The sequence below is a fragment of the Stomoxys calcitrans genome, chromosome 2 (assembly GCF_963082655.1).
Source record: "Stomoxys calcitrans chromosome 2, idStoCalc2.1, whole genome shotgun sequence".
Lineage (NCBI taxonomy): Eukaryota > Metazoa > Arthropoda > Insecta > Diptera > Muscidae > Stomoxys > Stomoxys calcitrans.
Window position 1 is genome coordinate 176297097 of NC_081553.1, and position 26014 is coordinate 176323110.

At 38.5% G+C, this 26014-nt stretch overlaps 1 protein-coding gene across 11 annotated transcripts in view; it reads right to left on the reverse strand.

Moving 5' to 3' along the window:
• Positions 1-609: 609 nt before the first annotated feature.
• Positions 610-26014, reverse strand: part of LOC106081495 (dystrophin, isoforms A/C/F/G/H) — a 1057252-nt gene continuing 1031847 nt past the window's right edge. For 8 of the 11 annotated variants that reach the window (XM_059362798.1, XM_059362797.1, XM_059362803.1 and 5 more), the window contains 11 exons: positions 22025-22225; positions 21438-21801; positions 21234-21362; positions 21070-21166; positions 14203-14333; positions 13833-13988; positions 13138-13701; positions 12801-13080; positions 6921-7220; positions 5566-5626; positions 1422-1510 (listed from right to left, as the gene is read on the reverse strand). In XM_059362798.1, the coding sequence (XP_059218781.1) occupies positions 5616-5626; positions 6921-7220; positions 12801-13080; positions 13138-13701; positions 13833-13988; positions 14203-14333; positions 21070-21166; positions 21234-21362; positions 21438-21801; positions 22025-22225 (2233 nt within the window). In that variant the 3' untranslated portion in view covers positions 1422-1510; positions 5566-5615. Of the gene's footprint in view, positions 1511-5565; positions 5627-6920; positions 7221-12278; positions 12668-12800; positions 13081-13137; positions 13702-13832; positions 13989-14202; positions 14334-21069; positions 21167-21233; positions 21363-21437; positions 21802-22024; positions 22226-26014 lie in introns of those variants that run through there. The other 3 variants (XM_059362805.1, XM_059362799.1, XM_059362804.1) reach the window with 3 other exon arrangements.

A 26014-nucleotide genomic window follows, 5' to 3' on the forward strand; every position in this document is an offset into this window, starting at 1 on the left:
CTGCTTCAGTCAGAGATCCTCGCGATGAGGGAATATGTGAATAAAGATCTTAAATAACACTTGAACTAAAAAGCAATAAAACAACACAAGCTAAATTAAAAAAATATGATTTATTTAAAACTTAAAAATTTAAATAAGACGCATAATTATATTTAATTAAAAAAAAAATAAGTGGAAACAAAATGTACATTAAACTGATATGATTTGCAATAGATTGGTGGTAGGCAAAAAATGTTGAATAGTTTCATTCACAATATATAAAGTGTTTTCTTCACAAATCTAGATAAAAAAATATAGCTGTAATAAATGGCAGAAAAGAAAGACCAAGCAAAAAACAAGTAAATATAAAAGAAATCTACGATGTATAATAATATGATATATATATTTAAATGTAAAACTTAACAAACTAAAACAGAAGAATTCAATTCTTTTTTTACTTTCATAATATGTATATAAAGATTATTTTGTTGGTTTTGTTTTTGTTTTTGTTTTTTTACACATATGCCATTAGTTTTTTGATTGATGTATAAATTTCAATTGAAAGAATATTCTCATTTTATTTTTCAAAAATCATATTCTTCGAAATGTTTCGTTTTTGTGGGGGGGGGGGGGGGGGGAAATTTGTGTTTTATGAATTTATTTGTGTTGGTTTCTTTTTCCATTTCCATTGCTTATTTCATAAATATTGCAAAATAAAGAAGAAAATTAAAATTAATATTTTTTATAATAATAATAATAATATATTTGTTATAAATGAATTATTTTGTGTTTCTATTTGGGGATTTAATGTTATTGATGTTATTCTTCTTATTCTTTGTGGTTGGCTTAGATAAGTTGGTTGTTTTTGTATTCTTAAATTTTTTTTAATATTACACATGATTTTTGCCATCTATATCTGCAGTTTTTCTATTTTTCATTTCTATAAATGATTTAATTCTTCTGTAAACAAATATTAAATGATTATGTTGGTTTGTTGTTGGTTTCTTGTGTATCATAAACTTTTCACTTAATCAAAAATACAAATACAAGTACTTTTCTCTTTAAGATTTATTATAATATTTAATGTATGGTTTTTTTGTAGTTGTATATATGTATATGGTAATTTAGATGTTAGCTATTATGTTTATTTTGTTAATTTTTAAATTTCGTTTAATTCTCTAATCGGTGTAAATCGCATAATTTTCTTCTTGTGTTCTTCTTGTTATCGACTTATATTGCATTCACTTGTAGTATGTATGTAAGTGTGTTTCATTTTTTTACTTTTCCTACTTTTTAAACGCAAATGGCGTTGATGTTGCCTTGGGCGTCTTTGTCAACTGACTTAAATTGCTATTTGTTGTTGTAGATGTAGTTGTGGTCTCACTTGTATTCTCCGTCGTTTCATCCTCCTCGATGATGTCATCCTCATCATAACGATTTTGTGCTCGTTCCAGATCATCTTCCAAAGTTTGCTCGATTTCTTGTTCTGTAATGACGGTCACCAATTCTTCAACAACTTTGCCTATGGCCTCTGGGTTATAGGAAAAAAAGAAGAATAAGAAGAGAAAAACAAAATAATTAATAAATTTTCTTTTAAACATCAAAAAAAAAAAACATTTAGTATCCTTTACACCACAACATAAACATGCTGTATCGCTAATGCTGGGCAACATTGTTGATAGGTTAGGCAACATTGTTGATTAGGTGTTAAAGACAATAGCAGCGTTTGCAAGTATATTGATCTCCAAATAATGCCAAAGAAACTCTTACTTCGGTTCCATAATTTCCTCGTACGTAAGTTATTTTTGGGGTGTGGGCCGACCCTCAGATAATTGGTCCCAAACAAAACTATCAGATTCTTTTGAAGAAATTTTTTGTGGTCAAATTTTCTGAAAACGGAAATTCAAATTGCAAAAATTATGAGAAAAAAGTAAGGGCGGGCTAAAGTCGGACGGGATACCCTAGATCACATTGGATATGCAGGCTAATTCGACGAATTTAAAATTTGCTTAAATTTGATATGTAGAATTTCGATCAATATTCGTACACATTGTTGGAGTCATAGAGTAAATCGTTGAGAAGATTGATTGATAAATGCGTTAGCAAAGGCCTTAAAAGTGAATATCGGGAGATGCATATATATGGGAACTATTTCTAAAACTGAAAAAATTTCTAGGAAGTTCATTAGAGTTATAAGAGAAACCTTCGTTCCAAATTTTGTGAAGATTAGTTAACAAATTACTAAATTATTGAGTATTATTCAAAAATATTTATATGGAAGCTATATCTAAATCTGTACCGATTTCTATTAGATTCAATAGCAATATCGGGAGTCGTATGAGTCGGTTAACAAATGACTAAACTATGGCAATACTAGTCCAAATCGGACGAATTTATATATGGGAGCTATATCTAAATCTGAACCGATTTCTATGAAAGTCACCAATAATGTCGACATTTAAAAGAGAATTCCTCGTGCAAAATTTCGTGAGAATCGGTTTACAAATAACGATATGATTTTAATTTTAGTCCAAATCGGACGGGAGTTTTATGTAAATCTAAACCGATTTCTATGAAATTCACCCGTAATGTCTAGACTTATAAAAGAATCCCTCGTGCAAAATTTCGTGAGAATCGTTTTACATATGACGGTATATTTGCAATTTAAGTCCAAGTCGGATGAACGTATGTATAGGAGCTATATTCAAATCTGAACCGATTTTTTCCAATTTCAATAGACTTCGTCTCTAGGCCGAAAAACATGTTACCAAATTTTAAGACGATCAGAAGAAAATTGCGACCTGTACTTTGTCTTAATCGAATCAGAAAGTGATTCTGAGTCGATCGGTATACTTATCAATGAGACTATCTCTCTTCATTCTGGGTTTTACAAACAAATTCAAAATGTAAATTTTGCCCATGAACATTCCACAAAGGAACTGGGGCAAACTTTTCACATATCAATGAGTGCAGTCCGATTCAAGTTTAAGCTCAATGATAAGGGGCCTCCGTTTTATAGCCGAGTCCGAACGGTGTGGGGTTGTTCCAATTTTGTGGTAAAAATTTGCCTATTTTGGAAGTACACATAGCACCCGTTCAAATTTCACTTAAAACGCATCCGCAATATGTCCCAAATGTACGCATTTCAAAAAATCGCCCTATGTATACTCTCAACGTGTACCTGTATCTTAATTTTGAGAGCTCTAGCTCAATCTGTTAAGAAATAACGATTTTGTTTGTTTTAGTACCTAAATGTACGAATTTCAAAAAAAAAAAACTCCTAGTCTGCCAGTATATACTGTATATACTTTCAAGATGTAAGCTCAATCCGTAAAGAAAGTACAATTTTGTATTTTTCAGTACCTGAATATACAAATTTAAAAAGGTTATTCTAGTCGCCCGATATATACTCTCAAGGTGTTCCTACATCCCAATTTTCAGAGCTCTAGCTCAATTCGTAAATAGAGTACCATTTTAGTATCGAAAGAAAAGAAATCTTCTATTCGCTGGAATATACTTTAAAAATGTACCTTTATTCCAACTGAATGAGCTTTGGCTCAACTTGTAAAGAATGTACCAAATAGCATCAATTACAGCACTATAAAACGTTATTTCTTTTTCTGGAACGATTTGTAACCACACGTTCATTTGTTTTTTTCAAGATCCCGATTAATTTTACCAAACTGCATAGTTCTATCTGCAGACAAAAATGTGGTAATTTGCACTACTTTTGCTACCAAGATGTTCGAATTTTTCAAAAATCATTTAGTCACCCATCACATACTTTCTATTGGGTTGCCCAAAAAGTAATTGCGGATTTTTTAAAAGAATGTAAATGCATTTTTAATAAAACTTAGAATGAACTTTAATCAAATATCCTTTTGTACACTTTTTTTCTAAAGCAAGCTAGAAGTAACAGCTGATAACTGACAGAAGAAAGAATGCAATTACAGAGTCACAAGCTGTGAAAAAAATTGTCTTTTTGGGCAACCGAATAGTTGTACATACTTGCCACATTTCGGAGCTCTAGCTCAGTCCGTAAAGAAAGTACCAAATTGTTACTAACCATACACTTTCTCCCGTTGGGGGAACTATCCTGATATAATGTTTCTTTGCATCTTCATTTTTACGCAACAGCACCATTAAGCCAAATTTCAAAATTCAAGATCTATCCGTTCGCGTTGTGCGTCATGTCAAGCAATTTCGTAAATTTTTGGTTCTTCTTAGTACCTAAATGTTCAACAGTTGAAAAACGTATGTACTTAACCAATTTAGGTTGCCACAATGAACCTAAGTTCCAATATTTAGAGCTCTAGCTCAATCCGCAAAGATGTTACCAGTTGGACGGTACTAAATTTTCTTTTATTCGTACTACTATCTCCCTTCCTATACGATTATCTTTTTTTTGTTCATCGAATCCTATTTTTTAGGAAGCCCTTTCATTTGCGCTCAAAACCATTTTCCTAGCCCTCTCCGTTCACCCTGAGCAAATATGCACAATTTCGTACTATTTGGTACTTTTTAGTACTTTGCCGTACGAATATCACCAAATCCCGCCTTATGCCGTACCTATGAAGCAATACCAACATTCGTGTAAAATTTCATGATTCTGGCTTTAGCCGTTTGGGCTGGGCAATGATCAGCCTGTTAGTCAGTCAACAATCAGTCAATCACGAGTCTCTTTTATATATAGAGAAGAGATATGGCTAATTGCCTCTAAAAGATTATGTGACTTAGAAATTATACCCTGAATCGTTTGGGGTAGTAGAAATTCGAAGATTTTCCCCGGCTGTAAATGATATTCAATACGGAATTATACCTAATTATACCTTCTTTGGCGTAAGGAGTACATCTATCAATTCAGCATCGCTGTCAGTGCAACTACAATATAACCCCCTAGACTAGATTCTAGATTAAAATCAATATTTCTAACTATTCTCAACGAAATGACCATATTAGAATACCATCGCCATTCTACGTTATGGACATTTCTTTATATAACAAATTTATTAAAAACATAAATTTTGTGTACAGAATTGTTCCAAATTTGGATTCTAAATACGGATCCACGTGCAATTACTTAGAGGTTTCAGTATTATGACAGTTATCGTCGATGACATGCTTGAAGGTATTTTATAAACTTCTTCATAAATGTATTTTAATGTTATAGATATAGTACAATGTTCTCCATAATGATTCTTCAAAATGTTGATAAAATTTCTTGTATGTATATTCTATTTTAGTATTGATGTTTAACATACTCAGTTTAGTAATATTCATTAAATTTATGTATAATTAAACGCTGTTTTCCCACTTTTCTTCTGGTCTTGATATATGTAGGTATGTTGCATGTTATTTATTCATATTAAAGTTTTATTATAAATTGTTTAAATAATGGTTAGTGAAATACAAAATATTGTTATATTCTGAAATGTTGCCCAGCATTACCACATATAGTGTTGTTACGTATTACATATATATTCTAAAATAACAATTATTCATGTTTCACCTTAGACTAAACACACAACATCAATGAACACTTCTTTGAAGGTTCTTCGTTTTTTTAGCAAAAATTACAATCTTTACCGTTTTTATCGTTGTTTTATATCAAAAGAAATCTCCATTCTAATGGAAATTTAATTATGTTCTGTTGTAAAAATAATCCATTTCAAATTCGATAAAGCATAGAAAGAGGAAGAAGAAAATGTTTTTTGTTAGGATCATGGTTTAACTAGAGATTTCATATATTATGAAAAATGGGTCTTATAAATGAAAGGAAATAAATTATATCAAACCTTCAACAGACTACAGTTTACAACAAAATGAATCAAATAATAGATGTATTGTAAACAAGGAATACGACATTCGTTCACTGAATTAATGTAAATAACGATTGAAACGAAAACAAAAAACTCCAAAACAAAAAACACAAATGTTTTACTGTATAATGTAAATAGAACCAACCTAGCATAATTCAATCAAATAATTCCCTTAAGTTTTTTCATTGAAAGTGCAAAGTAAAGGCTGGTACTATGTTCGCTTTTTGGGAAAAAATTGAATTGTGACTATGTAATCAATTATAACTAATCCTAATCCATTTAACTATTATCCCAAATGAAGACTGATCAATGTAATAACATCCAATAAAGTTGGGACAACTGGTATAAATGTTAAGTATGAACAGTTTCGTTCCAGGATCTCATTATGGCATTAACTTTTACCAAAAAGACGATGCATAAATTGGATATACTCAACGCTGATGTTAAGGGTATATGAACTTAGATTATTTGTTCAACCTTCTGCGTTAGGAATGTGGACATTTAAGATCCTGTTCTAATAGGTTCTTAGCGTTATTTGATATGAGACCTTCTATAGCTTTTGTTAATCCATTCCATACGGAACTACAGCCATTCTATTTTCTTTTCTTTATTTTACCATACGGAGCTAGCCTAGGAGCAACTTTGCCAAAATAATTCCAATGCAGATATCAATGCTTCTAATGCAGCATGTAATGAAGAGTTCAGTCAACCTTTGAGTTTTTGGATGTTTTGCAGGGCTCCGACATACTAATCGTTAGTTGAAGATTAGTACCAATAAATGTCGATCACTTTATTGAAGAGTTCATCATAATTAACAAAATAGTTTTATTATTCTCGCCAGGATTCAAACCAGGATAGATCGGAATGACCAAATGAATCATTGAGAAGATTGATTTAAAAAAACGAAACTCAGTACAAAAATTAAATTTATTGTAAAAAAAAAACTATAAATCAAGGCCATGCAATGCAAATTAAGAAAAAATTTACAATAAATGAACAAAAAATGTCAAGCAGAATAAGAAATCATCTTCAAAAACCAAATGAAACAAAACCATAGTCTACTAGCAAACATATGCAAATAAAGGGAACTTTTGTAATGCATTTTGGTAACTTTGTTCCTACCACTCTGTTGATTATGTTGCAACATACTGCTGTGCGGCGGTGGCGGTGGTCGCCCATCATCTGTTAGATATGCACTCATTAGACCACCACCAGGATTACCAGTGACCTGATTCATGTCCAGGCCACCATTGCCGCTTAACATATTGCGTTGATGTTGCTGTTGCAAACCATGTAATTGTGCCGGATGGCCACCGGGACCAGTTGGTGCTCCACCACCTGCCATCATATGATGTTTACCCATACCGCCGCCTACACCGGCCATTGCTGCAGCATGAGGATCATTCAGCATTCCCACTCCCACTAATTTGTGAGATGATGATGTTGTGGTATTATCGAATGGTGGTGGTAGGTATGGGGTAACGAAGGATATGTTTATGGTTTATGCAAATAATGTTATCGAGATCACGCACAATAAATCAAACAAAATCGGAAGAAACAGAGAAAATACAAATATGTGGAGAAAAATAACAACACAGAACGATATAAAGAATATCATGATGAACAAATACGAGAAGTACACACAGTATGAGGATTTTTTTTTGTGAATATAAATAGCAATTTGTGTTTTTGTTGGGTTGAGTGTAAAAATAGTGTGTATAGTATATGGTCTTAATCAAATCTTTTAAGGAAAACATTTCTATTAATCAAAATTTCTTCAAAAGAAAAGATAGTACCAATGAAAAATCATAATGCTTCCGTTGGTACCACCAGAGAAGATTTTGGATTTGCGGAGAATATTGTTATACTATTGTTTACACATAGTTTGAAAGAGATATAAAAACCATATTTCTTCTCTACTTAAGGGGACCGGAAGAAGCAGCGGCGTAAGTATCAATTTTTAACCAGCGGCAAAAGAAAAAATTAATTCGGACGAAAATTGCGGCTTGTAAGGGCTTAAGAAGTTAAATCGGGAGATCGGTTTATATGGGAGCTATATCAGGTTATAGACCGATTCAGATTGCACTTGGCACAGTTGTTGGAAGTCACAACAGAGCACTACATACCAAATCTCAGCCAAATCGGAAAAAAATTGCGGCTTGTAAGGGCTCGACCGATTCGGACCGTACTAGGCACAGTTGTTGAAAGTTATAAAAGAACACTACATGCAAAATTTCAGAAAAATCGGTCAAAAATTGTAATATAACACTAGATGCAAAATTTCAGTCAAATCGGTCAAAAATTGCGGCTTCCAGGGGCTCAAGAAGTCAACTCGGGAGATCGGTTTATATGGGAGCTACATCTAAATCTGAACCGACATGGCCCATTTGCTATCTACAACGATCTACATCAATATTAGGTATGTGTGCGAAATTTCAAGCGTCTAGCTTTACGCGTTCAACCGCTATCGTGATTCCGACAGACGGACGGCCATGGCTAGATCGAATCAGAATGTTGAGACGATCTTGAATATATATACTTTATGGGGTCCCAGATCAATATTTCGAGGTGTTACAAACGAAATGACTGGATTAGTATACACCCATCCTATGGTGGTGGGTACATAAATATCAAATAACAAAACTTTGTTAGGATCTTATTAGTCATTACTAGGTAATTACTAGGTACCGGGTAAATATCCAGTAAATACCTTTTGTGGGTATTTATTTGGTTATTTATAAATTTTCAAATATTTTGGTAATGAAATCATTTTCCAAAAAAGTTTTGATGATTTCCTATCCTTTGTATATAAACCTGATCTTCTGATCTTATAATTCTCCCATATTCCATAATTCTCACCATCGACCGACCACCCGACTTCATAACCTTAGAGCGCCGGACGTTTATCAATCAGAAGAAGGCGGATTGGGCTGGCGTCAGAGAGTACACCAATCGCCGCTTCAGTGATCTACCACCCTCCTCGGATGTGCTAGTGGCCGAGAGGTAATTCCGAGACATTATTAACGCAGCAGCCGCTCGCTTTATACCAGCCGGTCGAATACTCCTAGTGCGGCCCAATTTCCCAGCACAAGCAGTGGTACTCCCAAACGAACGTGATGGGATTCGTTGTACGGACCCCACCAACCCCAGAATCAGCGAGCTGAGTCTAAACAGGGTAGAGAATGAACAGGGTAGTCAAGGAACATAGGCGGAATTTGTGGCTGGAATACTTGAATCAATGTAACTTAGGCACCTGTTTAGGCAAACTGTGGTCTACTGCTAAGTCATTCTCGAAACCCGGTAGACGGGGTGACAGGACCTCACTTTTGGCAAAATAACCGTAACTGATCCAGGAGATGCGCCAGGTTGTTCAAACGTCAATTTATTGTGCAACCCAAGAGTGACAGGGCAAGGAGGAGAGCCCTTCGCCGTATTCGTAGTCTCCGAGCCGACGAACAGCCATCACAATTTACCGTGGGCGAAGTTACGAATATCATCCGTGACGCCAAATTATCTAAGGCGTTGGGACCCGACGGAATCTCTACATTGAAGTTGAAGAATCTGGATTCACCTGGAGTAGAGTACCTCACTACGGTCCTCAACCTGTCTTTGAACACTCTTATAGTTCCCGATATCTGGAAAATGGGCAGAGTGATCCCGCTACTGAAGCATGGAAAGAACCCCCGAGTTTGGAGGAGTCGTACAGAACTATCTCCCTTTTCTCACCAGTGGCAAGGACGCTTGAGGCATTACTCCTACCGAGCCTCGTAGGAGAATTTCCATTCGCCGAGCATCAACATGGATTTCGAAGACTGCATAGCACAACAACAGCATTGCATGACATCACGGTCATGTGATAGAACGGTCCTCGTGACACTGGACTTATCGAAGGCATCCGACAGCCATGCCAAATTATTTGAGGACATCACCAACACGTCCCTCCAGCCAAGCTTGAAACGCTGGGTCGCGAATTATCTATCACAGGTCATGTGATAGGACGGTCTCCGTGACACTGGACCTATCGAAGGCATTCGATATGGTCAGCCATGCCAAATTATTTGAGGACATCGCCAATGCGTCCCTCCAGCCAGGCTTGAAACGCTGGGTCGCGAATTATCTATCACAGGTCATGTGATAGGACGGTCTTCGTGACACTGGACCTATCGAAGGCATTCGACACGGTCAGTCATGCCAAATTATTTGAGGACATCGCCAATGCGTCCCTCCAGCCAGGCTTGAAACGCTGGGTCGCGAATTATCTATCACAGGTCATGTGATAGGACGGTCTTCGTGACACTGGACCTATCGAAGGCATTCGATATGGTCAGCCATGCGTCCCTCCAGCCAGGCTTGAAACGCTGGGTCGCGAATTATCTATCACAGGTCATGTGATAGGACGGTCTTCGTGACACTGGACCTATCGAAGGCATTCGACACGGTCAACCATGCCAAATTATTTGAGGACATCGCCAACACGTCCCTCCAGCCAGGCTTGAAACGCTGGGTAGCGAATTATCTGTGTGCTCGAATACTGAGCTGACTGTGATGGTCGATGGAGAGATGATTCCGACCATCAAGTGTAGAAACAAGGTCCTCAAGTCACTTGCTGGCAGCACTTGGGGTGCAGACAAAAGAAACCTTGTTGACCACGTACAAAGCTATTGGCCGGTTTGTGGTAAGTTATGCAGCGCCAGTGTGGTCTCGTCAACTTTGTGACACACAGTGAAATAATATTTAGATCTGTCAGAATGCCGCCCTCGAACTGTGACGAGCTATCTCCTCAGTTCTCATGTGGACCACCTCCATCAGGTGACAAAAATCCTACCAGTGCAAAGACATAACTACATGCTGTCTAAGCAATACCTATTGGGCTGTTATCGCAGAGACCATCCAAATCATCATCTTGTGGATAGATATCCACCACTCAGAAGCCCTTAGGAAGATCTACATGATCTAGAGCATGAGGTTCAGCGCTACAAGAGAGAACCTCTAGATCAAGCGGCATATCAAGCAGATCTAGACAACATTTATGCAGAGACGGTAGCAGATGCGGTAAATGGCTACCGGGTGAATGTAGTCCTTGGAGAACGACCACCTCCCATTGCACCTGGAAAAATTGGCCTAACCCGGTGTACCGAGTAGTTCTGGCTCAACTACGTTCTGGCAGATGCAGCCACCTCAACTCCTACAGAGCAAGGATTGATGTCGACGTGCAAAATGTATGTCCCGATTGTAACTAGGGACCGCCAAGTGGGCCAAGCCCACTCGACTCAAACCCAGATCCTTGGGGATGCACCCCATCTTAGTCGTAGAGTTCCTGGGTCTTGACACTCAACAGAATCAAGCAGACAAAAGATAGAATATAATAAACTGCTACAACAACAACAACAACTGTATTCCCAAAATTATTCGATTGTGAGAAGGTACTCTTTGACAAATGTATGGATAAACCGGTGCAGTACTAATTACGACTAGGTATATGCTGACACTAACATGATTTGCGATATCTAGGTCAAAGATATCTTCGAGAATGGAAGATAAAAACTCCAGTTTAAAAGTTTCTTAAGTACAGTGACGGTGAGTGGAGAAAAGGAATTCAACAAGCTATGATAATTCAGTGAACTTAGAACTCGAAAGAGTTATTATCACATCATAAGAAAAATAGGTTTCGACCTAATGGGCAAATAAAATTAGAAATTAAAGTAATTTATCTGGAAAATTATTTTTAAGTTTGTAAAACAACCGTTCTGAATCAGCAACAAAAATAAGAAAGATATAAAGATCATGAAATATATGACTTTTCAGCGAATAATGAGAAGATATTGAAGTAAAACAACCGTTCTGAATCAGCAACAAAAATAAGAAAGATATAAAGATCATGAAATATATGACTTTTCAGCGAATAATGAGAAGATATTGAAGTTATACTACATTATCCTTCTCTTATATTATATTTTGAAAACAACCGTTCTGAATCAGCAACAAAAATAAGAAAGATATAAAGATCATGAAATATATGACTTTTCAGCGAATAATGAGAAGATATTGAAGTAAAACAACCGTTCTGAATCAGCAACAAAAATAAGAAAGATATAAAGATCATGAAATATATGACTTTTCAGCGAATAATGAGAAGATATTGAAGTTATACTACATTATCCTTCTCTTATATTATATTTTGAAATCTGCAGCGAGGTCTAGACCCGTTACAAATCGAACGTAGTGGAAACACCAAAGAAGAATTTACGAAAAAATCTTTAAAGGGGATTGTAATAAGACCAAATCTACGCAATTAAAAAGTAATAGTTGTGGAAAGTTTATTTCATTGCAGAAACTGCATAAAATACTAGATGACTAATCAAAAGAAAGACTTCGTAATTGATAGAAACAAAAGGAAAGTGAAATCAGAAGATGACAACAAAGATGATAAATAAGGGCACGAGCTTTAAAACCACACTTCACCATTCGGTGTGCTTTTGGGGAGGTACAAGCATTTTAAGTTATTCAATCACAACATAACACCTACTTTAAACAGAGAGAAAAAGGGTTTACGAGAACTTTTCCAAGAACAACACATCGTTCTCAACTTTCATCTTTTCAGTCTTTTAGTGTATTGTGTTTGCAACATAGGATTAACTATAATGAGGATATGGGAACAGCGATTTTCCAATGGAAATGGAAAATGATTTAACACCCTTTCCCCTCCACAAGCGTGATGATGAAAAACAGTTCAAGGAACTATGACAATTACAAGACAATGATGAAATATGAAACACTCGTAGTCATTGAGGAAGACAATATTCAGGGTTTCATTAATTTGTTGATATTTGCATAGATTTTATTGAACTCCATAGCGATTATATCAGAGTCTTTTGTACAAAAAAAAGTGTTTTGTTTTTGGAAAGATAAAAATAGGCAATGTTGTACCACAAAAAAATTGGGTTGTATAAATAAATAAGAAGTTATTTTAGTGCCAAAAGTTAAACGCATGTCACTACTCACTTGTGTTTTGGTCATAGTGGCCATTCTGTTGATTCATTTTGGCTGGCGAATCGGTATTCAACTGTGAAGCTGTTACCGAACGTGTTTGCAAGGTATTGGGCTTGGAATTCATAGCCGAACCAGGGGTACCAGGCACACCGCCATTGTTGGGCTCATCAAGTAATTGACGCAAACGCTGAAGCTGGGCTTCCAATTGGCGATTGTGATCCTCAAGTATTTGCATGCGGGCCTCCAGGCGTCCTTTGTGTTGGCGCAACAGCTTAGCTTCGGCCATCATATCCTACAAAACAGCATTTGACTTAAAACAGTTCACACAAATGAGATAACAACTCTTTACCTGTCCATGTTCTCCCTGGTTATTGGCGCCCGCCGAAAGACCTCCCACTGAGGAATTGGAATGTTGCATACCCGTCGCATCATCGGGTGTGGTGCTCTGCTGTTTCGTCATCAATTGCTGATATTCAGCCTGTAAATTGGAATTCTCCTCCTCCAAATCGCGTATAATGGCCTCAAGTTCCTCTCTCTGTTCGGCATCCATGGCAGCCATTACTTGCACCGGCGATTTGGGGGCAGCACCATTATTCGTGGGCAAGGCCATACAATATTGTGCTATCAGCTGATGCTCATCATCACTGTCGGGTGTGGAATTGGAACCGGTACCGCCACCATATTCGACCTGGGCCAATCGAGTGGCATACATTTCCAGTCTTGAGTGCATATCGTTTTGTAGCGTATGCGTGGTATGTTGGGGACTGGGGGCAGGACTTTCGAGAGCATCACCTTCCAGCACACTTTGAACGGGCAAATAACCAACGCGTGGGTGTTTCTTAAAGTATTTGCGTGACTTGAATTTGTTCTTAAGAGCTCGGGTAAAATCGCGAACATCTTCTGTGGATGTGGTCTAACAAACGAAAAAAGGCAAAATGAGTTTTTTCAAGCCAATATCCTTTTGGCTGACTTGAGAAATATGTGTATGTGTATGGGTGTGTATGTGTGTCTTTGTATGAGTGCAGCCAACTGTCAATTACTTACCGTTGTACAATATTCATGCATGGGATGACTTAGTTTATGGTTTTTGGCATTACGTCCAAAGAAGAAACACTTTTGGCACATGTCAAAATTGAAGCACTTAAGGCAACGATAACGGAAGCCAACAATTGGATACTCTTTGCATATGTTACATTTGGCCTAAAGTAGAGCATAGAAGAGAGGTGGAGAGAGAGGGAGAGCAAAAGGAAATGGGGGTAAAATTAGAAAACTTATTTAACAACCACATAGACACAAAAGTGTTAATTAAGTGCCAACTTATCGTTGCTGCCTTGCTGCCTTGCTCAAACAACCTCAAGTCTCTCGCATTGGAGGAGGAGGAGGACTGAGGTTATTCTTGGCCCAACTATCTTACCTGATGTTTAGCAGATTCAGCAGCTGCCAAACGATGTAATACCGGTAGCCAAACTAAACTTTGTGGTTCATGTTGCAGCCATGCCAGGAAGTGATGTAATTCAATCGAAAGTTCTTGATTAGAATCGATTGCTGTAACATGGTCATGTCGTTGTAGAAGCAGAATATCCAGCAGAGTCCAAGCACAAGTTGAAATTGCAGACATGCGAGACACGGAGAGAGGAAGAAGCAGAAGAAGATATATTTAAATTGTAATTAGTGTCAATGTGTTAACTGACATGATAACGATAAATGCTTATTTTGCTAAAAATAGTTTTCTTGACTTTTGCCCATTCAGGTGGTCGCTCATGCAGCATCACTGCTCCTCCCCAGCAACATAGCGAGACAGATTGAAGTTTGGCAAAGTTTATTTTACACATTATATATGTAAATGCAATAGCAGTTAATGTATATTTAAGGAGGATGTAAAGTTGAACTAGTCCACAGACTAATAAGGCAATAGTTGTAGTTAATTGGAAAGTGTACATAAACGAGTATGGGCATGTAATGGCTAGGATAAACTTTGTGGAGTTGACTTTTTCATATAAGTTGATGCATAATTGTGGTGGAACCTATATGTTTATCAATATCAATTTAGTATTTTATAAACTTTTCCTAACCACTCACTGAGTTTAGCCAAAATGCTTAGCCTCCTTGAAAACTAATTAGCTTCGGATTTTTAAAAGCATTTGTTATACCTTCCACCTTGAGGTAGGAGCATACTATCATCGTCATTCCGTTTGTAATACCCCGATATATTGGTCTAAGTCCCCACACTGAAATATATTTTGTCCTAATTTTAAAGTTTCGAACCAAAGATTAGCAAACTTCATTTAAAGATCATCAATTTCCAACTTTTTAATGAAACATTCTCTTTGATGGAAAACATTTTTATACCCTCCACCATTGGACGGGGGTATATTTATCTAGTATATACTTATCGTCTAAGACCCTATAAAGAATAAATATTCGTGATCGTCTCGAAGTTCTGAGTCGATCTAGCCATGCCCGACCGTCCATCTGTCGAAATCACGATAGTGGTCGAACGCGTAAAGCTAGCCGCTTGAAATTTCGCACAGATACTCAGTATTGGCTCAGATATAGCTCCCATATAAGCATATAGTGTTTTGTTATGACTGTGTCAAGTAGGCTCCAAATCGGTTCATAACCTTATATAGCTCCCATATAAACGGTCTCTCGATTATCCTTGTTCGATTCCTAGAGGCTTTAATTTTTGCTGGTTTGATAGAAGCTTTGTGTATATATTAACTTATGCCTTTCAACTAAATTTATTATACCCACCACCGTAGGATAGGGGATATATTCATTTAGTCATTCCGTTTGCAACACATCGAAATATCAATTTCCGACCCTACAAAGTATATATATTTCGAATCGTCGTAAAATTTTAAGGCGATTTAACGATGTCCATGTGTCTGTCCGAGTATCCGTCCGTTTGTTGCAATCAAAATTAAGATATTGATCTGAAATTTGGTACATATACGTCTTTTTGTTGCACGCTGGTTAAGTTCTTGAACGGGCCAATCGAACCACATTTGGATTTAGCTGCTTTATAGATCGATCTGCCGATAAAGGGTCTAATTCCCATAAATGCTTTATTTTTATCCGATTTCACTGAAATTTGAAACAGTGGGTTATTTTAAGCCTACCGACATATGACCTGAATATGGTTCAGGTCGGACTATATTTAGATATACATAATTTCATTTTTGCATATGTGAACTCGTAGTCATATGTGTCCTGTTATGATACCGAGAGCTATACTGACCTCCTTCTTACTTTCTTTTAGTAATGGCCTCGTCTTCTCACGATCTAGATCTCCCCATAGGATTTCGTCGTTCTACCGACCGTTTCGCTGTTCCACAGGGTTGCATGCGCATTCGTCCCCACACATCCTTAACTCGGACTTCGTCGACCCGAAAGGCTTCGGGTTAACCAAGTTTATTGACAGTTCTCTGGCCTTCACCGCCAAATCGTCTGCTTTCACATTGCCAGTTACTCCGCTATGGCCCTGTACCCAAACGATGCGCATCCTGCCATCCTCAGAGAAGGCGTTGATCTCCTTCTTACAATAGAAGACTGTTCGTGATTTTACTGCCCTGGTTGTTATTGTCATACACGACGTCCTCGCGTTGACACCACATCACCTCACGCATTCCCAGAATGCCCGGATCTCCGCCTGCAGGACCGTATTATGGTCAAGCAAGCTAAAACAGATCTCAGTCTCTGGGCTCTCAATGTAGACCCCAGGCCCACTCTGTCCTCTAGTTTTGATCCATCCGTGTAACATGATCTTCCAGATGGCAATACTAGGGTTCCGCCAGAATACATTCACCAAGAGTCCTTGTTGTCAGAAAAACTTTCCGGCTACCGTTCTGATCAAAGTTGCATTACAGCATTGGTTAAAGTGGCTGAATCAAGCAGAAATTACATTTATGAGAACAAAGTTGGATTTCTGGTTTTTATGGAACACTCCAAAGCTTTCAACATGGTTGATCACCTGAATTTGTGCATGAAACTACGGATTTTTTTTTACTTCACTGCATGTCGTATCTATGCAATAGACTACAGTCTGTGTGCGAGGGGAATATGTTATCTAACCCCTTGTTCAATCCAAGACTGTGCCTCTGGCAGCTGGCAGCAGTGCCTCGTACTCGACCTCAAGGCACTGCTGCCAGCTGCACAGTCTTGGATTGAACAAAGGGTTTAGATGACATATTCCCCTCGCACAGACTGCCTTCTATTGCTGAGATACGACATGTCGTGAAGTTAAAAAAAAAATTGCTGTTTCATGCACAAATTTAAGCTTCGGATTGATCCAAAAGAACCAGAAAACCAACTTTGTTCTCATCAATGTCATATCAGATTGATTTAACCACTTCAACCAATGCAGTAATGCAACTATGATCGGAATGGAATAAGGACTATTTTTCTGACAACTAGGACTCTTGGTGAAGATATTCCGACATCTGTGTATGCACGATTTTCTCGAAAACCTTGTAGATATAGCATAGAATTGATATTGATCAACGTTGGATTTGGGAATGGGGGTAATCTTTGTATGCCTCCAAATAATAGGATACACACTTGAGATTAAAATTTTATTAAACAGGTACGTAAAGTACGGTAGGAGATGTGGAAGTATTATTCGTACAAATCTCGGATCAACTCACACAAAATTCTCCTAAATTTCCTCATGGCTAACACTTCTAAACTCAAAAGGGCTACGTGCTCAAAGATCGAAGGCGCACCCATTATCTATACTGTAAAATTGCATGTCCGTTTATTGTTGTTGTAGCCACATGTCAATATGTGGAGGTGGCGATCCTTATCTACAATAGCTCCTATATATGAGCAAGCTCGTTCCGGTCCAAAGGACCGATCGCAGCGGGATCATGGCCATTGGTTATTTAAAGGCGCCAACAACTCGCCTTGTCATATCGAGCATCATAGGCAATCAGTATTTATGCAAGAGCCGGCGCCACCCGGCCGCTCACTGAGACTCTCCGCTCCATACCGCTGATTGTCCGCGACTGCAATTGCAGCTTCTTCGTATGAATCATCCCACTATCCGCAACCTGTGGACTCGTCCGGAAGGTTGCAGCTAAGCTGTTCGTGATAACAATGAACACCACGCAGAGCTCAAAGTTCAAGTCTGTATGGTGTTCATAGTTATCCCGTGTCGGGATGTCCGTTTGTATATCGAGTACGCTTACAAATGTTCTGTTGAGTTCATCTATGGGTTGCCCAAAAAGTAATTGCGAATGCGGAGAAGGTAAATGCATTTTTAATGAAACTTAGAATAAACTGTAATCAAGTATACTTTTTTTCTAAAGCAAGCTAAAAGTAACAGCTGATAACTGACAGAAGAAAGAACTCAATTACAGAGTCACAAGCTGTGAAAAAATTTGTCAACGCCGACTATATGAAAAATCCGCAATTACTTTTTGGGCAACCCAATAGATTACCATGGTATCATGTGTTTGACTTGGGTTTACCCACTTCGAAATCATGCATCACCTTCCACTTACTCTTCGAGCCCACTGAGCAATTAAATCTGGATGAATAATATTCCCTCTTAGCTGTATTCCTTCTGGCTTCACGGAAATCTTCTTTCAGGTCTGGGGACTTGAAAAGTTTCCATCTACTCCAGGCCAAGTCCCTGTCCGCGGTAAGTGTCTTGATTCATGAATTGAACCATGGCTTTGCTCTTTTAATCCTTATTGAAACTGTTGCATCATAAAGAACTAAAATGTTATCCGTCATGCAAGCCGTCTGCTGATCGACTGTTAATAGTGTAAATATCTCATCCGGGTTCACCTGGTAGACCATACCAATTAAATGTTCATAAAATTCAAATTCCTATAGTCACGATAAGATATGTCTTCCTCTTCCTTTCGTAAAGCAAAATCGTAGGCGAAATAAATCAGATCATGTTTAGAGAAACATGGAACAGAAATCTGATCATACAATTGGGCTTGAATTATTAATGATGAAAAGGCCAAGTGTCAACATAGATTCAAATCGTTAAGGATGTTTGAGTTATAATGATTATAACATCAGTGATAATAACATCATTATACCCCAATGTTATGGACTCTAGTACATCCTAAAGCCCATGTTTGACATTCGTTTTATAAGGACGGTTGTTGTTGTTGTAGCTGTGTGTTGTACAGTGAGGCGGCAGCCCTTGCCGACGAGTGAATCCATCTGGTCAATCCGGTAAGTACAACCGGCTGCCATGGGATTCTTAATCGGACGGTAGATACAACCAACTAAAACTTTCGCACAATTTGAAGATAGTTCAACAAACTCGTATTCTATCTGGTCCCTGAATTCAGACTTTAACCCAATCCTAGCTTTCAGATTACTCCTGACATATATGGCAACACCACCTCAACGATATCCTCTATCAAATCTGAACACAGTATATCCATTTAGGTTGACCAGATTGTCAGGTACGGAAGAACTAAGCCATGTTTCCGAGAGGCATATAATATCAATGTCTTTAAAAATATTTCTAAATTCGTCAAATTTCCTTAGCAGATTTTGAGAATTTATGTGGCATATCTTTAAACCATTTCTTTGCCTAGCCTTATTATTGAGCTTAAACTTTACTCGGACTACGATCATTGATATGAAAGAAGTATCCCATGTTCCTTAATTTTCCAATGATTGAACAACAGCTGAACCTATCTCTCGATTGAACTTCTTAAGCCTCTAGCATTTTTATGACCCTTAACAGCTAAACCAAGTACGGTTCTTTACTTCCAATGGCTCCTAGGGAGCACTGATTTGTCCAAGTATATAAAACATATCCATGGTCCCGCTTTATAAACTGATCTTGATCTTGGCCTTATAAACTGATCTTGAGTCTTGACTTCTTGAGCCTCTAGAGGGAGCAATTCTCGTCCGATTTGACGAACTTGGTCTTTTGATATAACTTGCAACAACTGTTCAAAGTATGGTTCAACTCGGTTCATAACCTGATAATGCTGCCTTATAAACCGATTTTGGGTCTTGACTTCTTGAGCTTTTAGAGGGCGCAATTCTTATACGATTTAGCTGTAATTTTGAACGTAGTGTTTTTGTATCACTTCCAACAACTATGCAATGTATGGTTCAAGTCGAATCATTACCTGATATAGCTGCCATATAAACCGATCAAGGATCTTAACATATTGAGCCGTTAGAGGGTGCAATTCTCATCCAATTTGGGTGAAATTTTGCATGAGGTGTTTTGTTATGATTTCCAACAACTGTGGGAAGTATAGTCCAAATCGGTTCATAACCTGGTATAGCTGCCATATAAATCGATTTTGGATTTTGACTTCTTGAGCCGCTAGAGGGCGCAATTCTCATCCGATTTTACTAATCACTTCCAACAACTGTGCGATGTATGGTTCCAATCGGTTCATTATCTGATGTAGCTGTCATATACACCGATCAAGGATCTTAACATATTGAGCCTCTAGAGGGCGCAATTCTCTTCCAATTTGGGTGAAATTTTGCATGAGTTGTTTGGTTATGATTTCCAACAGCTGTGCTAAGTATGGCGCAAATCGGTCCATAACCTGGTATAGCTGTCATATAAACCAATATCGGATTTTGACTTCTTGAGCCGCTAGAGGGCGCAATTCTCGACCGATTTAACTGAAATTTTGCACGTGGTGGTTTGGTATCACTTTCAACAACAAGTATGGTTCAAATCGGTTCATAATCTTGTATAGCTGTCATATAAACCGATCGTGGGTCTTGACTGCGCCCTCTAGAGGCTAAATACTCTAGAGGGCGCAATTCTCATCCGATTTGGCAGACATTTTGTACAACGGCTTCTCTCATGACCTTCAACATACGTGTCTAATATGGTCTGAATCGATCAATAGCTTGATACAGCTCCCATATAAACCTATCTCCCGATTTTGATTCTTGAGCCCCTACAAGGCTCAATTCTTATCCGAATGAACTGAAATATTACACAATGACTTCTACAATGTTCAGCATTCATTATGGTCCGAATTGGACTTAAACTTGATATAACTCCAATAGCATAACAGTTCTTATTCAATATTTTTTGTTTGCTTAAAAACGCGCAAAGAACTCGACAAATGCGATCCATGGTGGAGGGTATATAAGATTTGGCCCGTCCGAACTTAGCCCGCTCTTACTTGTTAATTTCTGCCTTTAAAGAGCCGAACTCAATAACCCCCAGGCTTATGTTCTTGGGTACGTTCACAATTATGTGGGTATGAATGCTGTTCTACCTCTTTTTTTAACCCTTAGTTCATACTTATTACCAAACACCTACCTTCTTGAGAAATACCAGCTCTCTCTAAGCAGGAACGCACCGAAGGTTCAATATTGGAACCACCAAAAGCAGCAACTTCGCCCAATTGACGAGGTACCTTAAAACAGAAAACAATTACAAATAAGAAAAAAATAACAAAAAATTTGGTACAAATATCCACATACCTGTATACAATCATGCAATAGTAAACCCAATTTTCGTTGATCAATTTTACGTTCAGGATCAGCTATTAAACGGAACAGATAACGATATTTCTCTTCCAAATGGCCGCGACATAGTAAAACCAATCCCACCTAAAAAAATTATACAAATTTATAAATGGCTCATCATACTAAAACCAAAAATTTTTAATATCTCGTAATAGTCACCTTAAAACTCAATACTCTTATCTGTCCGGTGCGCTGAGAATCATAAACATTCAATATCCAATTAATGGCTAGATCCAGCAATTTGGTCAAATCGATTTTATCCAAAGTCACATACAATGAATGCAGCACCGTAGTCATATCGGGTATATCAATCAGTTTATCATTTTGTGCCCTTAAACCATGACGATCGAAAGACTCAATGGCGGCAGCCATGGGAATGCGATCTAAAGCTAGGGATTTTTGTACCGAACGCAATTTCATGGCAGTGCGATAAGCAGAGAAACGTATTTCGTTGAGATCGGCCAAACTTTTCATGAGGTCGATCATATCGGGATGATCCCAATGGGTGGTTTCACGTTCATGGCTGCAAGTGAAATAAAGAGAGAAGCAAGGTGTTGTACTCATGATCTTAAGATTGTATTTATTGAATAGCGTCTTATTTCAGTTCAGTATTATACAGTGCAATAAAAGTTGTATAGGCAGCTATCGTTTGATATGGATAACCCTAAAGTTTTTGGGGAAATCCATACCGTACTTCTGACTTTCACTGCATTTTGCTTAAAGAAAAAATAATATCTCCAACTTACTCTATATAATAAGGCACATTGGATGCTGTGGTTGCTCTTTCCCATGGCGGATTAACACTTTGTCCCAGATTTGGTATTGGACCAATTGTGCCACTGTTGGAGGTACACCGACCATCTTCACCATTTTCCATATTTTGATTACCACCTGCATTCAGCAAAACCTTTTGACGCTCATCCATAGCAATATGCAAAAGTTTCATTCTGCAAAATATAAAAGAATAACGAATTAATAAATATTTGATGATAATATTGTAGAAACAAAATTTATTTGAACAACTTCCAACAGATGCACAGAATCATGTGTACCACGGATGTAGTGTAATTGTCGCAGAAAAAAAGTCTGTAATTACTCAAAAACACATGCATTGGGGAAAGGTGCAGCTAATAGACAGGGTTGTCGAGCGTGGTTAATGTGGTAATTGTATCATTGCAATTAATACGATTCGAATTCAACATATCAACGCACGGGCCTTGAAGCCATCACACCACAAAATCCGTTTTGCTGTTCCATTGTTACATGCGACTTCGCAGCCCACGCTCTTAACTAGGACTGCGTCAACCCAAATGGCTTCGGGTTAACCAAGTTTGTTGACGGCAGTCCTCTGTCCTTCAACGCTAAATCGTCTGTTTTCTCATTCCCCCTTTCTCCGCTATGGCCCGGAATCCAAACATTGCGGATCTTGCCATTCTCAGAGAAGGCGTTAATCTCCTTCTTATATTCCAAGACTGTTCGTGACTTTACCGTCCTGGTTGTTATTGCCCTTATGGACAGTTTACTGTCAAACTATCTCGCGCTTTCCGTGATCGCCCGGATCTCCGCAAGAAGGACCATCAGGCAGTTTAAAATTTATCTCAGTCCCTGGGTTCTCAATGTAGACGCCGAGGCCCACTCTGTTGTCTTACTTGGATCTATCCGTGTAACATGATCTTCCAGATGGCAATATTTTAGTTTCGTGAATCCAAGGCTGTGCCCAGACCCACAGAAACTTGATACCGAAAGTGAATATCAATTTCGTTCTCTTCTCTCATATACCTTCACATATGTAAGTCCGATTTATGAGCGCTTTGGGGGTGGGGTGGTCCCCTAGACATTTGGCCCTGAAAAATGATCAGCATCGTAGTCTAGTCTCAAATACCACTTATTTAAATCCCATATTGCAATTGGGTTATGGGATGAGGCGTTTCCCAAACACTTGGTCCAACATTTGGATATCAGATTTGTATTCTTCTCCCAAATTTGGCTGTGCCCAGACTCCCAGAAACTTCATCCCGAAAGTGGATATCAATTTCGTTCTCTTCTCTCATATACCTTTTATTTAAGCCCCATATTGCCATGGCCAGTAACTAGGTACTGGTTAAGGAAGTGGGAAGCTACCGTAGCGCAGAGGTTAGCATGTCCGCCTATGACGCTGAACACCTGGGTTCGAATCCTGGCGAGACCATCCTCTCATAATGCTGGCGACATTTGTGAGGTACTATGCCATGTAAAACTTCTCTCCAAAGAGGTGTCGCATTGCGGCTCGCCGTTCGGACTCGGCTATAAAAAGAAGGCCCCTTATCATTGAGCTTAAACTTGAATCGGACTGCACTCATTGATATGTGAGAAGTTTGCCCCTGTTCCTTAGTGGAATGTTCATGGGCAAAATTTGCATTTTTAAGGAAGTGGTGAACCCCAAGAAAATTCATGGCCTACTCCCCAAAAACATATTAGCATTGTGGTCTACTCTCAAATATAATTTGTTTGAACCCCAATTTGCCATTGTTTGAAGGGGAGTATATTGGATGAGGCGTCCTTCAAACACTTGTCCACCAAAAAGGATATCAAATTCGTTTTTTATCTCAAATACCATCCATTTGAGGCCCTTATTGCAATCATCAGCAAACAAGGCCGTTTTGGGGGGTGGCTCTTAAAAACTATTAACATCGTACTCCACCCTCTTTGAGTCCCAAGCTTTCATGGTAAGCAAATACGTCCTATTTCGGGGTTGGTATGTGGGTGGGACGTCCCCTAGGCAGTTTTTCTGATACTGATATCAGATTCGTATTACCCTCTTTTAAGCCCCATATTTTCGTAGTCGCCCAACATGTCCGGTTTGGGGGGTGTTTTGGGGGTTGAGGAGGCCACTCAGTGACTTGGCACGTATTCTACTCTAAAATACCTCTTATTTGAGCCCCATATTATTATGGTCGGTAAATTCGTCCTTTTTGGAGGGTGCTTTGGGGGAGGGGAGGCCCTATAGAGTCTTTTTTACCGAATATTGATATCAGATTCGTGCTCTACTCCCAAAGACCTTTCATTTGAGCCACATATTGTTCAGTAAACAAGTCCTGTTTGGGGGTGTTTTGCGGAAGGCGAGAAACCCCAGAAACTTGGTCGCAAAAGTGGATATAAATTTCGTGCTCTACTCACGAATACCTTTTATTTGAGCCACATATTGCTAGGGTTGGTACATTTGTCCACTTTGGGGGTTGTTTTGGGGGAGGGGCGACCCCTCTAAACACTTCGTTCCCCGTTTGGATATCAGATTCGTATTCTTCTCTCATATATAACTTTTATTTGAGCCTCATTTTGCCATGGTCAATAAATAAGTCCTGTTAGGGCGGTGTTTTGGGGACGGGGGAGGACCCCCCAGAAACTTGGTCTCGCTAGTGTATATGAATTTCGTGCTTTACTCTCAAATACTTTTTTTTGGTCTTTAAATACATCCGATTTGGGGTGTTTTTTGGGGGTGTGGCTGCTACCCAAACACTTGACTCCATATTTGAATATCAGATTCTTTTTCCACTGTCAAATACCTTTCATTTGAGTCCTATTTTGTCGTGATTGGTCTATAAATATAATTGGTAGATTTTGGGGGTGGGGTACGTAGGGGGGTGGGGTACGTACCCCATCCAAAATTTGTATATCAAATTTTTGGTTTTAGGTTACTGAGCACACAAAATTTTGCTTAAATCGCACCACTCATCTCCGAGATCTGGCCCGTCTACATAGTGCCCAACATTTGTGAGCTTTTTCAGTACATTCCTGAATATCACACTTTCAATTTAGTTCCCTGTCCAAGATCACACCTAAGTGCTTGACCTTGTCAGATATCGAAATCGTTCTTTTGAGAAAACGTGGTGCGTCAAATTGGCCTAACGTCGTCTTCCTTGTGAACAGGCAGATTTCCGTCTTCTCTGGGTTAACATTAGGACCTCTGGGTCTGGCCCAGTCATATGCCATATGCAAGACCCTTTCGGCCCTTCTGCATAGCTCGTTCGTATCCTTACCCTTTAGAAGTATTAAAACATCGTCTGTGTAGTAGACGGGTTCAAATTCCTCCTCAGTCAGCATCCTTAATAGGTCATTTATGGTGGTCACCCATAGGAGTGGCTATAAAATGCCCCCCTGTGGCGTACCCTGTGCCACTTTCTCCCTTATATTTATGACATGGGACACACAATTTATCCACCTGTTCCTTAGCATAAGGTTTATCCAGTCCAGTAAGGACCCGGTCTACCCGGTACTGGTATAAGGATTGGATCAGTGTGTCGGTCCGCCCATTGTTAAATATGCCAATGTATACCGCCAATGTGTAGGTCTTAGCATCGAAGGATTCTTATGTTTTATTCACAACCTAATGCTGGGCAGTCTCCACCGACCTTCCCTTAACATAGGCATACTGTTCGTATCTGAGCAGTTCGCTGGATGTCCTACTCTTTTATCATGGTATTCAAAATAAGTACCATGATTTTAAGTAGAAAGGGCGTAAGGCTTATAGGTCTGTAGGCCTTTGGTGCTGCATACCTTGTATTGCCGGGCTAGGGTATAAAAACTATCCTTGCCTCCTGCCAGGCTTTTGGAGTATATGCAAGTTCTAGGCAAGCTGTGATAATCAAGGCCAGATGGGGCGCCATGTAGCCCGCCTCCTTCTATAGTTACGCAGGAAATATTCCATCAGGTCTGGGTGACTTATATGGTTTGGAAGATCCTTACAGAAATAAAGGTAA